This window comes from Marmota monax, unplaced genomic scaffold (genome assembly GCF_021218885.2).
Source record: "Marmota monax isolate L192 unplaced genomic scaffold, Marmota_monax_Labrador192_F-V1.1 WCK01_AAM20220418_F8-fsc00238, whole genome shotgun sequence".
Lineage (NCBI taxonomy): Eukaryota > Metazoa > Chordata > Mammalia > Rodentia > Sciuridae > Marmota > Marmota monax.
Genome location: NW_026693175.1, coordinates 2,091,920 through 2,106,504, shown reverse-complemented (window position 1 = coordinate 2,106,504; position 14,585 = coordinate 2,091,920). Strand labels below are relative to the sequence as shown.

Genomic DNA, 14,585 nt, shown 5'->3' with positions numbered 1-14,585 from the left:
TAAGTGGCCCAGGCTGGGCTCAGACTTGCCATCCTGCTGCCTCTACCTTCTTAGTGGCTGAGTTGACCAGGAGATTGCTTCAGCCAGAACCCTGGTGATTGGGGTCCTGCCACGTCAGCTCCTGATTGGCCATTTCAGGTCTACTCAGCCAGTGGAAAGTCCCTTCCCACAGCCACCTTGGAAGGGGAGAGGGAGGTCGACCCAACACCTAGGAACTTCAGCCACCAGGAGAGCCGAGGTTTGACACCCACGTGTGTGGTGGGCTGGCCTTTTGCGTTTCTTGACTGCCATGAGAACTCGCTCCAGTCATGGTCTTCATTCCATGGTCACCCAGATGTGACGGCAGAGTAAACCCTCCCTTTTCAGGTGTATACTTCTGAGTTTTTATATACTTGTACACAAACAACCACAACCAAGATTGGGACTATTTCAGCCACCCTCTGTGGCCCTTCCTTTGGTCACTCCAGTTTTTGCCTTTTCCAGGATGTAGAAGGCCTCCGACAGTTCAGCCTTGGGATCTGCCTTCTCTCTCCTGGCACAGGGCTTTGAATGCACCCAGGTTGTAGGGGATCAACATGGTCCCTCCTCATTGCTGGGGAGCATACCATTGTGTGGATGTAACACAATATGTTTATTGTGGCTCTTAATTTTAGTCATCTAGTGTGTAGGCAATGGCCCCCCACGTGGTTTGGGCTTGCAGTTCTCTGAAGAACACTGATTCTGAGTATCCTTTAATGCACTTATTTGGCAGGTTTCTCTCCTCTGCTGACACATTATTCGAAGTATTCATAAGGGGAAGAATTTTTATTGGTAGGCCTCCAGCAGAATTTGCCACACTAATCTGCTGTGCTGTATTAGTTATCTATTGGCAAAATTCAGTGACTTAAAACAGCAAAAATTTATAGTCTCACATTCTTCACCCAGAGCTTACTGATCTAGCCAGAGCAAAGTTTTCTTATGGAAATGGCAGAAACATCGGAAGCCAGACAAAGTCTATACTATACGATTGCATTAAAGATTACAGAAAAGGCAGACTAATTTATTGTGACAGAAAACAGATCAGTGATTATCTGGGGCCAAGATGGGAGGAGGGATTGACTGCTTAAAAAGGGCCCAAGGACAGAAATGGGGACTTTCTGTATCTCGACTGCCGTGTATGTATTTATTGAAACTCGCCCACGGGTATCCTCCCAGAAGGTGCAGCATGGGGGACATGGGTCAGACTTCAGTAAGGCTGGTTGCAAGTACCCCTTCCTTCCGCATTGGCATTAGCTTCCCTTGTACTTCGGTGGCTGTTTGAAACAGGCTGATCTGTGAGACGCAAACAGAAGCTTGGAAAGCCCTTTGATAGGACAGATCCAGTGTTACACGCTCTTGTGCTTCCCTTTCTCTTCCTGTAGAGAGTGATGCTGGAGTTGAGATGACCACCAGGAGAAATGAGGGACATACCTGAAGTATAGAAGAATAGAGCATAAGTCTAAATCACTGTGGGGCTGCTGGAGAAAAATAAACCCTGCATGCATCTTTGCCACTGGTGAATGTTTCTGATATTTACAACCAAACCCATCCTCAACTGTTAATGCACTTTCAATTCCTAAATCTCAGCCCTGTTTTGCTGACCTCCTGGTCTAAGCTCGCTGTTCTGGCAGCCCTGGTTCAGGGTGGCTAAGTGCCAGCTTCTCCTGGTTCAGGCACATTGACCATCTGTCACTCTGGGTCCCACTTTCTTACTGTTCCCTGAGGCACTCAGACTCAGCTCCCAGAGCTCCCGCCTAGTCACCAGGACTCCATCCCACCTAAACCTGGCAGGCGCTTTTCAAGAGAGACCCTCCTTCAAGTTATTGTCCCAGTCAACTGACCTCGACTAAGAACTTTAAAAAAAAAATTTTTTTTTTCAAAATGGAAACATTTGCTTGTTTCTTCCTGAGTGAGAGAAAGGCTCTTTATGGCCCTTCCATTACCATGGCTTTCTGCCTGCACCTTGTCCATCTCAGCATGTATCTCTGTTTTTGTATCTCTGGTTGTTGAAATGATGTCTGCTGTCTGTCCCCCATCTCCAGGCATTTATGCATCCATTCAAAAACATCTACTCAAGCTTATGGCCACCTTGCCCTGTGTGAGGGCTCTTGGAGTGCGTCAATGAGCAAATCATCACAGAATATCAGTGTGTGGCGGGAGACAGACAGTAAACAAAACAAATATGGCAATTAGTTTTTAAGGGCTAAGGAGAGAAATAAAGCAGGGAAGGCATGCAGGAAGTAAAGGGGTGCAGTTCAGTTTTAAACAAGGTGTGCAGGAGGTGCTTTGATAGTGAGGTAATAAAACCTTGACTAAGGGAACACACCTTGTGGCTATCTGGGTGTTATGGAGTTGTGTTCTATCCCCCCTAAATCTGTATTTCATATTGTTGAAATCCCAACTCCCACCCTCAGAATTAACTGTAATTGGAAATAAGATCTTTAAGGCCATGACTAAGTTAAAATGAGGCCAATATGACTGATATGTCCTTATAAGAAGAGAGAGCCAGCAAGGGTGCCTGGGCAAGTGAAGAGGCAAGAGGGTGGCCATCTACAGCCCAAGGAGGGCTCAGAAGAACCCTATCCTGTGGCACCTTGATCTTGGACTCCAGCTTCCAGAGCTGTGAAAAATTAAACTCCCATTGTTTAAGCCACTCAGTCTGTGGTGCTGGACATGGCAACCTCCGTACACTAATACACAGGGAAGTGTCCTAGGCAGGCAAAGCTCACAGGAAGACCCCTAGGTGGGACCTGGCTTTATCACAGCAAGGCGGCCACAGGGTCAGGACAGAGTGTGCACATAGTAGGAAATAAGAGGCATGGGACTCAGATCCTGGGGCACCCTGTGGTCTACGTGAGGCCTGGCTCCCGTTCTGAGTGACTGGGGCACCATCCCAGTCCCAGTGACTGCCTTATGGGGAAGCAGGAAAACCAGTGGGAAAGTATTTCACAAGGCAAGGACTGAGTCGCTGAGTCAAATGTGGCACGGAAGAGCGGCCCTTTGCTAGCAACTGCCAGAACGATTCTGGTGAAGTTTAGGATGGAAGTCCTGACTGTAGTGAGCCTAAGAATGGGAGAAAGGAAATGAAGACAGGAGTCTAGAGTTTTGCTGTGCAGGAGGGCAAAGCAACGTGGTGAGAGCTGGAGAGGGAGATCAGGTTTTGCTTTGTTTTGGACGGGAGTAAACAGAACATGCTTGTACGCGCATGGGGAATCACGTAAGTATATACACAAATTGCCAGCCTCCTAAGAACTCTTCTTGGGGTTTCCAAGAGGTGTCATCTTCACCTCCACTCTTCTGAACACACGGATGAAGGGTGCAACTAATCGTTCCTTTCATCTGCTCAAAAATCTCCCGGGCGTTCTTAACTGCTGCAGAAGTTCGCAAGCCTTGATTGGCCATTCGCATCTCCACTTCGGGCTCTGCGTCTCATCTTGATGGTTTCAGCCTGGCGGGAGGTACAAAGCCTGCCACACCAGAGTCAGAGAACTCTGAAGTCCTATTCTGTAACTTGCTCTGTGACCTTGGACAATGACGTGAGTGCACCGGCCGGGCCCTAACAGTCGGTAAGGAGCGGACGGGGTTATGTACAGGTCCCTGAATCCCTAACCAGCGTCCAGGCCACAGGGCTGTCCCCTGCACCGCCCCATCCCTGCAGGTACCTCCAGATCATACCGCTCTGCAGTCGCTTTATTTATTTTTTTTCTGACTCGCTTTTGCCTTTCCAAACAGACACGGAGGCGCCGCAGCCAAAGCCTCTTTACTCTCGGAGCCTCCCGGCCACCAGGGACTTAGCCCCGACTCCTCCTTTCCCGGGGGTCCGTCCAGACCTTCACAGTCAGAATCCGCCACGTAGTAAGTGCAGCTTCCAACCAATCAAGAAGCGGTTAGCTCAGCCCTTTGAAGGGCATCCACTTCCACCACCGACAGTCACGTCCTCAGCAGCCCACCCCCTGGGAGGCGAGGCCAGACACCAGGATGGCCAATCTGCTTCAGAAAAGGTGTTCCGGGAACTGCCGAGCTCGCCAATCAGAGAGGAGCACTCGGGGCTGGGCATTTCTCATTGGTAACGCCGTCCGGAAAAGAGCCAGGCTACGAGGAATGGAAACACGATTTGATTGGTAGGTGTGATGTGGCCCATCAAGAAGAGCCCGCCCTTTGCAGAGTAGCAAGGCCCGCAGCCAATCAGAGAGCACACAGCCGACGTCGCTCCTGGGCGCTGCCAGCGGGCGGCTGTCACTCAGGAGGCGGTTCCCGCTGCCGGGCTGAGACGTGGCCGGAGCGCGGCGGGCTGCTGGGACCGTCTGGACGACTGCTGGTCTCTGGAACGTCTTGCGCTGGTTGGGGCTCGGAGCGGCGCGCGGCGGCACCTCCATGCGCGCTCGCGGGCCGGGCCGCTGATGGCACGCGCCGGCCGCCCGGGGCCGCGGGCGCTGCTGCTGCTGCTGCTGCTGCCGCTGCTGCTGGGATTGGCGCGGCCCGGAGCGGCGGGACGCGCGCGCATCCCCGCGCCGGCGCTTGGCTTGGGCGCCGCGGCCGCCCCCACCTCGACATCTGCGGCGGGGCCCGGGGCGGCCGAGGTGACGGTGGAGGACGCCGAGGCGCTGCCCGCCGCCGCGGGGGAGCAGGATCCGCGGGCGCCGGATCCCGACGCCGCCGAACTGCGGCCGCGCGGCAGGTGAGGGTGTTCGCCGCTGGCTGCGGGCGGGGAGGCGTCCTTGCAGCCCGGGCGGGCGCAGGCGGGCTGGAAAGAAGCCTCACTCGCGGGTTGTCCTCGTTTCCGGGCTTTCTTCGTCCTCCAAGCCTCCTTTTCCTTCCCCTTCCTCTTTGCCTTGCGGGAATCACCCGGTGCCTGCGCTGCGGTGACAGCTGTTTTGAGAACGGGCTGCGGAAGGGAAGTCTACGTTTTCCTTCAGACACGGCTCCGCGGTGTCCCCGACTCGGGCTGCGATCAGTATTCCTCTAATTGAGGTCTGCGGAGCACCTGCATCAAAACCACCTGGGATGTGGGTTGGGTGTAGTTTTCTAGGCTCCACCCCGGGGCTGCTGAATGGGGCTTCTGCCGGGCAGGAGCTAGATCTGCTTTTTTTAATGAGCGCCGCAGACAGTTCCTGAACGCTCTAAAAGTTTAGGAGCCATGCATGTTAGGTTCTTGAATACTGGCCGCTCCTTGATACCGAAGGCTTTACTGGGTTTGGAGATGTAGTTTTGAGGTTCGAGCGCTTGCCCAGCGTGAGCGAGGTCTTCAGGTCTTGGGAAGACAAGCCGGGGGTGGGGGTAAGGGGCTGATTTATTAACAGCTAATATAACAGGAAGACAAGCCGGGGGTGGGGGTAAGGGGCTGCTGTATTAACAGTAATATACGGAACTTGTAGGATTTCTTAGCCGCCTTAAACATATTGCTTTGAGGTACATGTTTTAAAGCACTTTTCAAAGACTTAATGCAAACCCAAGACATGATAATGGTAAATAAAATCTTCTGCAGCCGTCCAGTCCTAGCAAACGTGGAAGAATGTGGTGTGCTCCTTAACAAATGGAATGATGAAGGGATAAAAGGAGCATTAGGTACATTAAGCCAGGAGGGCAAGAATTAGGATCACAAAGTATCTTAAACTTACAATATAGTAATTACTAGATCATAACATGTTAGATTTAATTTTTAGTCAAGTATCAGAACCTTGATCTGTATGCCTGGAGAGTACAATAAATAGCATAAGTGGTAACTTTCTTTAGGTACCATTTGAATGTTTATATTTGAATACTTTAAGTAACATATGTCACAAAATTGTCATAGACTTGCTAATGAGTCAGCTCTTCTGAAGAGCTTTTCTTAAAGAAGCTTCTGAAGCAGCTGCTCAGCAAATTATATGGAGTAGGATATTTTGTTTTTCTAGAATACAAGTACTGTCACTGACCAGAGCTGGAGATGCCCTGGGTTTACAGATGCTGAGCAGGCAGCCCCTGCCCTCCTAGGAGGGTGTAGTCCAGCATGAGAGTGAAATAAGGAGACCACTGTTGGCAGTACAGAGCAGGAGCAGTGCAGATTAGTGTCATAGGTGTCCCAGGATTTTCGTGGTGTTCGTTGGGTGAGACATGCTGTAGCAGGATGAGTGAGTTCTTGAAAAGTGGGTAAATATATATATATATATATTTTTTTTTTAGAAAAAAGGAAAAAGAAGGATTATTGCTTTCCTAGCAAAGGAGAAACACAGGGGACTCCTGTCCCAGAGGCTGTGGTTCTAAGTGGGTAGAATTCTGATAGACATTGGAGTTGAGAAATCGGCAAGAGACACAAAGGCAGGAAATTACATTTAGAAAATGTCTTGTTCCATGTACATCTGTGGTGTATGTAAGCTGTGTCAGAGAGATTCAGATGTGTGCTGGGCAGGGAGGAGTAGTAGAAGATGAGGCTAGACAAGTAGAAGATGAGGCTAGATTGGGGTTATTGTGTGTGTGTGTGTGTGTGTCCCCGTCCGTCTGTCTGTCTGTCCCTGTGTCCCCTTATGCTATTTAATAGTACCATCCCCTTGGAGTGCAGCAGAACTCCATAATCAGGTACCCCCTCAGACCCACTGGACCATGTAATTCACACACATTAGTTTGGGAAATGTTATGTAGCATATGTTGACATATGCTTCCAGTGTGTTTCTCTAGCTATGGTGTGTGTGGAACTGGAGGTAAGGATGCCAAAAGGCACAGGCAAGACAGGCCGAGGGAGACAGGTGGAAATGAGGGCCTGGGCCTGAACAGCATTCAGGGCAGAGGGCTGAAGTTGTGAAAAAGAGGTGGCACCCATGGATAAACCTCAGGAAATTCCCCCTCCTTGGGAAGGCAGAAGTGCCGCTGGCTAGGTTGGAACAACAAGACTAGGACGTGGAGAGGAGAGGCTGGGAGTGAGCACATGGACAATGTAAAGCAGACCCAAGTGCAGATTGCAAGAGCTCTTTGATCCCTCCCTCTCTGCCCCACTGCCTCCTGGCCTCACTGATAATAGGCAACTTTTGGGACAAGGGACCTCTGATCTCGTTTACAGACTGCAAGGAGGGAGCCTGTATAAACAGGTTACAAATGAAAAGAGTAGACAAAGAGGTGAAGGGAGTTGGGCAGGATCTAGTTGGCAGGTAGAAGGTTCAGTTTTGCTCAAATACAAGACTAAACATAAGAGGAACTTTGCCTGGAAGAGCAAGTGATCTCTGGCACATAGAGTTGGCTGAGAGGAGATGGTCCTGGTTTAGGGGTGTCTGGTAGTGTAAAGTTAAGACAGTGTGGAACAGAATTTGATAGTCAATAGAAGATAAATATGCAAAGTTCATAGAAGTTTTTTCTAAGTGCTCTTCAACTGGAAAAGAAAAACATAGACATGCAAAATTCATAGAAGTTTTTTCTAAATGCTCTTTAACTGGAAAAGAAAAACATAGACTATCAGCTTCATAATAATAGACCAATATCCTGTTTGTTTCAGGGAGGAAGATTAGAGGAACAGATTTGAATTAACCAACCATTTATTACAAACAGCTGTGAAGAACCACAGTCCTTGCAAAACTCACTGACCAGAGCTGGTGTGGAGGGGGGGAATCGAGATCTTTATTTTTGCATATTGTGTTTTGATGCTCAAGAAGCAAGATGAGGCTCACCTGCTCAGTGCTTTTTTTCTCTTAAAAGGATTCTTTGCTCTTCACTGGTTTCATTCAGGATGCTTACTCTGCATCTCAAGCATGTGAATGAACTGTTTTTCTTTTAAAGTAGCTAAAATGAGCTTTTTTTTTTTTTTTTTTGTGGTAGCAGTCTTGTGTTTCCTCTGCTAAACATGTTGAAATTTGAATGGTTTGGTGGCTGCAGACGTCTAGAAGAAAGCCTTAACCTTGCCTCACTCTTAAGTTTTGTGGATGTCAGTGTGACTTATGCCACGGTTTTGGACTCAACCTCTGACGTACAGATCGGAGCGTGTTCCTTGTGGTTCCTGCAGAGGGCTGGGCATCTTCACAGGAAGGCATCCTGAAGACACTGGGAAGAGCCCCTTTAGCCTGTCACACCAGCTCGGAAGTCTGTTTTCTTTCTAGTCAGCCTCTAACCGCTTGCTGTCACTCCCTGGTGCTGCCTCAGTTTGTGCCTGTAAGCAGAATTTGAGGGATTAAGAGATAACATGAAAAGACTTCGCAAATGTGAGATGGTTTATTTCCTTAATTTCTCTTTGTCTTTCCTCTCCATCCTTTTTCACAAGCTGACATGATGTGAAACTACAGGACAGAAATCTGGTCTTCCTCCTGATTTTTAGATCCATGATTTTTTTTTTTTTTTTTTTGGTGTGGTACTGGGGATAGGACCCAGGGGTGCTCTACCACTGAGCTTCATCCCCAGCCTTTTTATTTATTTATTTTTTGAGGGTTCCCGGGTGTTGAACTCAAGGGCCCTCGACCACTGAGCCTCATCTCCAGCCCTATTTTATATTTTATTTAGAGACAGGGTCTCATTGAGTTGCTTAGTGCCTCGCTTTTGCTGAGGTTGGCTTTGAACTCTCCAATCCTCCTGCCTCAGCCTCCCAAGCTGCTGGGATTATAAGCATGCGCCACTGCGCCTGGCTCTTTTTATTTTGAGACAGGGTATCACTGAGCTCGGGATCCTCCTGCCTTGGTCTCCCATGTTGCTGGGATGGCAAATGTGCACCACCATGCCTGGCCATAGTCATGGTTTTGTCTGTTTGTTAACTACCAGGACCATTGTCTCCTTAGCATCTCAGAATTCAAGGTTGAAAGGGAGCTCAGTCATCCAGTCCCAACAATGCTCATTCGAGACTCTCCAGGTTACCTAAAATCACATTTAAAGAATTTACACATAACTTTGAAAGCAGTTTATAAGTCAAAATAAACCTACTCTGGACAAGTGATGGACTGTCCTTCCTGTCTGCAGTTGTTCTTAGCTGCCAGTCTGGTGTCACATGACAGGAGTGGGGGCCACTATTCATTTCAACTGGGCTCCCTGTGCTGTGAGGCATCTGCAGAGGGACCCTCTTGATCTTGCTCTGAGTGGTAGTTGCCGTGTGGCTCTTCAGTCCCTGGGAACTCCATCTGCTTCTCTCCTTTTTCTGTAAGAGAGGAGCTCATATGTGCCTATTACCAGCATGTTTAAAGCATGCAGAGGAAGGCTTTGGCTCAGGGGTGAGCGCCCACTTCATATGGGAGAATCCCTGGGTCAGTCCCCAGCTCCAGCAACCACAAGCCCTGGGGAGGATGTGTGAGTCACAGACCTGAGTGAGCACAGGAGGCTAAACGTGTTTTTCTAACCGTTGTGAATAACCATTTTGATGAAAAATGTTCCACGGAGTAAAGCAGAAGTGCTTCCACAATGTTTTGGTCTAACAGGAAGAGACACCTGTCACTCTTACATCACCTGTAGCATCAAAAATCAGGTTGTTTCTTCAGGATGCAGCTGACGTGTGGAGGCAGTGGAGAACAGTTGGTGATTTCTCATATTGTACTTGTTTTGATTTGGGGCGCAGCTCGCTTGAGGGATGTTGACATAAAGGAGTTGATCTGAAGGTTCCCTTTGTAGGCAAGGAAAGTAAAGCCCAAGCAGTCTGTTTGTTTTGGAATGAGAATGTGAGAGCTTAAGGGACAGAGGATTCAGGGGAAAGAAACAAAAACACACCAGATTCAACCAGATCCCATTTTCACCTCTGTGAAAGTTGTCCCCCAGGAAAAGAAAGAAAGAAGAGCAGTTGCCAGTGCAGAAACGGCTCAGTCCATGGGACACTGTCCTGTCACCTGCTTCTCTTCTTACCCATGGGAAATTTCTACAGGAATCTGGCTCCTGATGGCTCCTTTGAAATTGCTTTATGAAGGACTTTAGCATCTGCTTCTCAGAACCCAGCTTGACTGAAGTAGGCAGATGTTCTGAGTGACTAATTCTTTAAAAAAAAAAAATTGCGTATTCCTTCTGGTCTTTTCTGCTAAATTGAGTGCACACTCAGAGCAGTTACAGGATAAATGACTTCTGGTGAGACCCCTGGCAGGAGGAGCACTGTGTCTATGGTGGGATGCAGCAGTAGCCACTTAGGCAGACTTAGGGTGGCAGGGCAGTAGGGTGAGTGTCGGGGATCCCCTCTTCTTGCAGACACGGCGCAGGACCCTACCTGGCCTCTGTCTTGTTTGATGTGGGTAACGGGTCTGCCCTCCTGGGTTGCTCAGCAGACACTGTTGCCTTTCACCAGGACGAGGCACTGCTCGGTCCTAGAGTGCATAAAAATCTCTTCCTTGAGAGGGGGATGATTGTGTTTAATGGACTTGTTACAATGGCAACGAGAGTCCTGCAGTAGTGGAGAGTGAAGAGGATAGAGTCCTCCAGTGACAAGGGATGGCCAAGGACAATGTGGGCCACAGGACCCTTTGAGCAGGGGCCCAGTGGGGAGTGGTATGGTGAGCCTGCGGCAATGCTCCCAGACCCCAGGGGTCTGCTTGGAGATCTGTAAGTTCCTCAGTGTTGGAAAATCACCCAATGGAAACTGGACATTTAATAAGGAGGAAGTGAACTTAAAACTCAAGTTTCTTTGCTTTGAACTAGAATTATATCAAACCTTAGATTATAATTATGTTTATTTCTTTCCAGAAATCCTGAATAATTAGATTGACTCTTAAGTATTTCCTTTAGAGATGGAGTAATTCATGAGAGACAGTATTCATTTGGCAAATGAAATATTTGAAGGCACAGGTGAAAACATAAATGAGCAAAGGAACTTTGTTGAAGAGGAAGAACCCCTGGGGTGCTGCAGGAGAGGGGGGCAGGGACAGGTAGACCCCTAGGGTGCTGCAGGTGAGGAGTGGCAGGGAGAGGTAGAGCCCCTGAAGGTGCTGCTCATTTGAGAGGTGCAGGAAAGGAGGTTGCATGGGCAGAAGAGGCACAAGGGACATTAGCAAGTGCACTGGTGCCAGGCTGGGGCTCCTGGACAGGCGAGGCAGTGTGGCCTCCCTTGGGTAAGCAGCGGGTTATCAGATCTCAGCTGTAGAACATAGCTGAGGGGAAGAGCCGTGGCCGGAAGATGTCGGAGCCTCTTGGGGTGCTCTGGTCATGGAGCCCCTGTTCTAGCTTGGGGTGGTGGCCTGAGGCAGGAAGAGGTTTCAGAAGTGGATCTGAGTACAGGGCTGGTGTGTCAATGTGGGGTGGAGGGCGCAGGCCCAGTGGACATCCTGTTCAGTGCTGGGAGACAGGTGCTCTGCTGTGTAGGAGGAGGAGGTCCTGGTGGAGAAGCAGGTGGAGGAGAGGGTGCTTGGGACTCTGTGGGTTTGGAGAGGAGGCTGTGGGCGTGGACCTGGAGGAGGAGGATGCAGGACAGCAGGTGTTAAAGGACAGAAGGTCAGAAGATGCAGAAAGGTGCAGATAGTCTGCTGAAGGCTGTCCATGGTGAGGCGCTGGCCTGCCACTGCTTCGTGGCTTCTGGGCGCACAGACGTGATGAGGAGGCGGGTGTGGCAGAGAGCAGCGGGCTCTCCTGCGGGGAGCTTGGAGGACCCAGAACAGTACTCACTGTGGAACCATCCAAGCAAAGCCTTTGCAAACCAAGCAAGGTGTGAGGAACAGACATTTCAAAGCAGTTACTGGCGGACGTGTTCCAGGCCATAAATGACTTCTTTCTTCTTCAAGGAAATGGCTCTCCAGGCCAGTCAGGGCCTGCACCGCTAGCCTTCTCTTTAAACCCACCTGGGGTGTTTGCTGAGATGTGTCCTCCAAGCCCCCTTGTGGGATGGGACCTGTGACCTTAATAGTTTTGAATCAACACTGCAGATTGTTGGTAAGGTTGAGCAGGTAGACTGGGACAGGGGACGTAGCTGAGTTTTGCCTGGAGAAAGTGGGCAAAGCTGCGGCATGTGCCCAGGTCTGACTGCAGGCTCTGTCCTGTCTTCCAGTAGTGCCCTGCAGTCCCTTCAATTCTTGAATGAGTGAGTGCTTTTCATCTTCTTTATAAGGTGATCATGGGGAGATGAATGGCCTTTGTTCTCCCTGCTTTTCATCTCTACATTTGTTCTGATGCCATATCTTATTACTGATCTTTCACCCTGCATTCAACCTAAGTACTTTTTTTTTTTTTGGTACTAGGGATTGAACTCATCGGCACTCAACCACTGAGCCACATCCCCAGCACTATTTTGTATTTTTTTATTTAGAGACAGGGTCTGCCTCAGTTGCTTAATGCCTTGCTGTTGCTGAAGCTGGCTTTGAACTCGTGATCCTCCTGCCTCAGCCTCCCAAGCTGCAGGGATTACAGGTGTGCGCCACTGTGCCTGGCCTCTAAGTACTTTTTTATTTTAAAGCAATATCTATTTAATGCTTTTCTCAGTCTATGCCGGTGAGCATCCCCCTTTTGGATGGTGGTTAGGTGGTCTAAATAGTGGCCGGTCTGTACTGTCCTGTGCTGCTGCATCAGCTGCAGCTAAAGGGAATCCCCCTCAGGACACCTGCAGTACGAAGGAGCTAGCTTATAATGCACCCAGGCTTGGGCGTGAGAGAGGGTGAAGGGGGCGTGTGTGTGTGTGTGTGTGTGTGAGTGAGTGTTGGTGGACACCTGACTGCTAGCTAGGGGGTTGCTATTACTCACATGAAGAGAGGGGTTGAAATAATGAAAGGTGCCGATGCAAATCCAGGAGCGAATAGCAGTTAGGTCAGTGATACACTCGGTTGTTCCTGCCTGTGTTTGTATTTGAAATATTGCTCAAGTTTGCAATATTGTTATTCTTATATCATTTAAACATAATAGTTTATTAAAATACCTCATTTACTTTAAAAAACAGAATGGATTGGCCAAAAAGCACAACATTTGACTCAGTTCAGTATACCTGTGATAGTTTTTTAGTGAAAGAATAGTTAACATATTAAACCAAGTTTTTGTTAAAATGTGTTTTTATATACATATGACATGTGTCTGGGCAAATTTTATTGTTTAGTTTCTTTGTTCTGAAGGTGAAGGTAGAGTTAGCAACACTCAAAGACCAGTGCAGGCTGTGTAAGTGGAGTGCCCCAGGCGGTCCGTCCACATGTGGGTTCTCAATCTTAACACAGCCACGTTCAAGTGCAGACACCCTCTGTAGGTTTTCACGGGTTGCTGCTGCCTGCACATCAGTTCTGTTTCAGTTGAAGATTTTTGTTACTGTCGTTGGGCCACTTATTGGCAGTTAGAGATCTTGAACAGAAAACTGGATGTGTCCATAGTGGGACTGGGAAAGAGCCAGCTGGGCTATCACCCTGTGGCCTATCGCTTGATGAGATTCTGTCCTCGAGCGTGGACCTTCCTGGAAGCCTCCTCCAGCTGCTGCCGGGTTGCTTTACCCAGGAGTGCATGGTGGGAGGGGAGCTGGCTCTCTCCTGCCTGTCATCTGGAAGTGTAAGATTTGTAGCCTGGCAAAGCCTTTATTTTTGCAAACTAGACCAAGAGTTACCATTAGGAAATTTCAAAATGAGAATGAGTGTATAGTTTGGAAATGAATAATTTTGTGGCTTCAATTGGTAGACTGTGCTTTGAAAGGTCTCAGGTGGGTTTACACTCCAGATTTGTCTGTCTGTGCTCCTGGTCAGTGGAAGGGAGGGGGTGGTTTCTGTGGTCCCACCAGCAGCAGGGCCATGTGCTTGGGATTTGCATGTTCTTTAGAGCAGATATGTGCCAGCAGGTCTAGAATCCCTGCAGCACTCGCCTGTGACTCAACAGAGGTTGATGGAGGGCCTGCCTTGGATGGGGTGTGTTCCGGGCAGAACCACAGAGATGCGAAGGCCTGAGGGAAAACTATGCCTGCTGTGGTGGAGGAACTCTGGAAGTCTCCCTGCAGAAGCTTGTCGGGCACTTGGAGGGGCAGGTGGTTAGACAGGCATGTCCAGAGCCCAGGGAGAGGCCTGGAGCCAGAGAGAGAGCCAGGTGCTGCTAGCCTACAAGGTGTTTAATACCACGGACTGGATCAGAGCACCAAAAAATATACACGTAGGTAGAGAGTGTTTTATGAGAAAAAAGATGAAAAGGAACTCAAAAATGAAACCAAGAAAGAATAGCATAGAATTGAGTGTGTAAAAAAAATAAAATAAAAATTAGGAGCTAGAAGCCACCAAGGAGTGTGCTTCGTGGAGGGTTGGGGAGCTGGTCCACCTTGCTGGATGGTGAGCTGAGACCTGAGCCTGGCCCCAGGTGCTGTCTACAGGACTCCTGGGGACTACTCCAGGAATTGCTGGACAGGGCGGTCAGGCAGAGATCTGGTTCAAAACGGAGGGAGGACGTGGAGACAGTACGGAATGCTCTTCCAAGAGTTTTGATACAAAGAGCAAGAAATGGGGTGGGAGCCAGGGCAGGAGAGAGTTTTGTTTGTTCTGGTTTTTTTTTTTTTTTGGGGGGGGGGGTACCAGGGATTGAACTCAGGAGCACTCGACCACTGAGCCACATCCCCAGTCCTATTTTATATTTTATTTAGAGACAGGGTCTCATTGAACTGCTAACTACCTCCTGTTGCTGAGGCTGGCTTTGAATTAGCAATCCTCCTGCCTCAGCCTCCTGAGCCGCTGGGATCACAGGTTTGGCCACCTCACAGGTCTCTGGTTTCA

At 49.2% G+C, this 14,585-nt stretch overlaps 1 protein-coding gene and 1 long non-coding RNA gene across 2 annotated transcripts in view; one reads left to right on the top strand and one right to left on the bottom strand.

Annotated features, from left to right (window-relative positions):
* Window positions 1-1,018: 1,018 nt before the first annotated feature.
* On the bottom strand, window positions 1,019-4,332 carry LOC124100403 (uncharacterized). The gene is made up of 2 exons (XR_006854276.1): window positions 3,681-4,332; window positions 1,019-1,449 (listed from the first exon to the last, which is right to left on the bottom strand). It is a non-coding gene; the product is annotated as an uncharacterized LOC124100403 (long non-coding RNA).
* Window positions 4,269-14,585, top strand: part of Eif2ak3 (eukaryotic translation initiation factor 2 alpha kinase 3) — a 53,019-nt gene continuing 42,702 nt past the window's right edge. Inside the window, exon 1 of the mRNA XM_046455909.2 lies at window positions 4,269-4,696. Coding sequence (XP_046311865.1) covers window positions 4,419-4,696 — 278 coding nt within the window. The 5' untranslated portion in view covers window positions 4,269-4,418. The remainder of the gene's footprint in view (window positions 4,697-14,585) is intronic.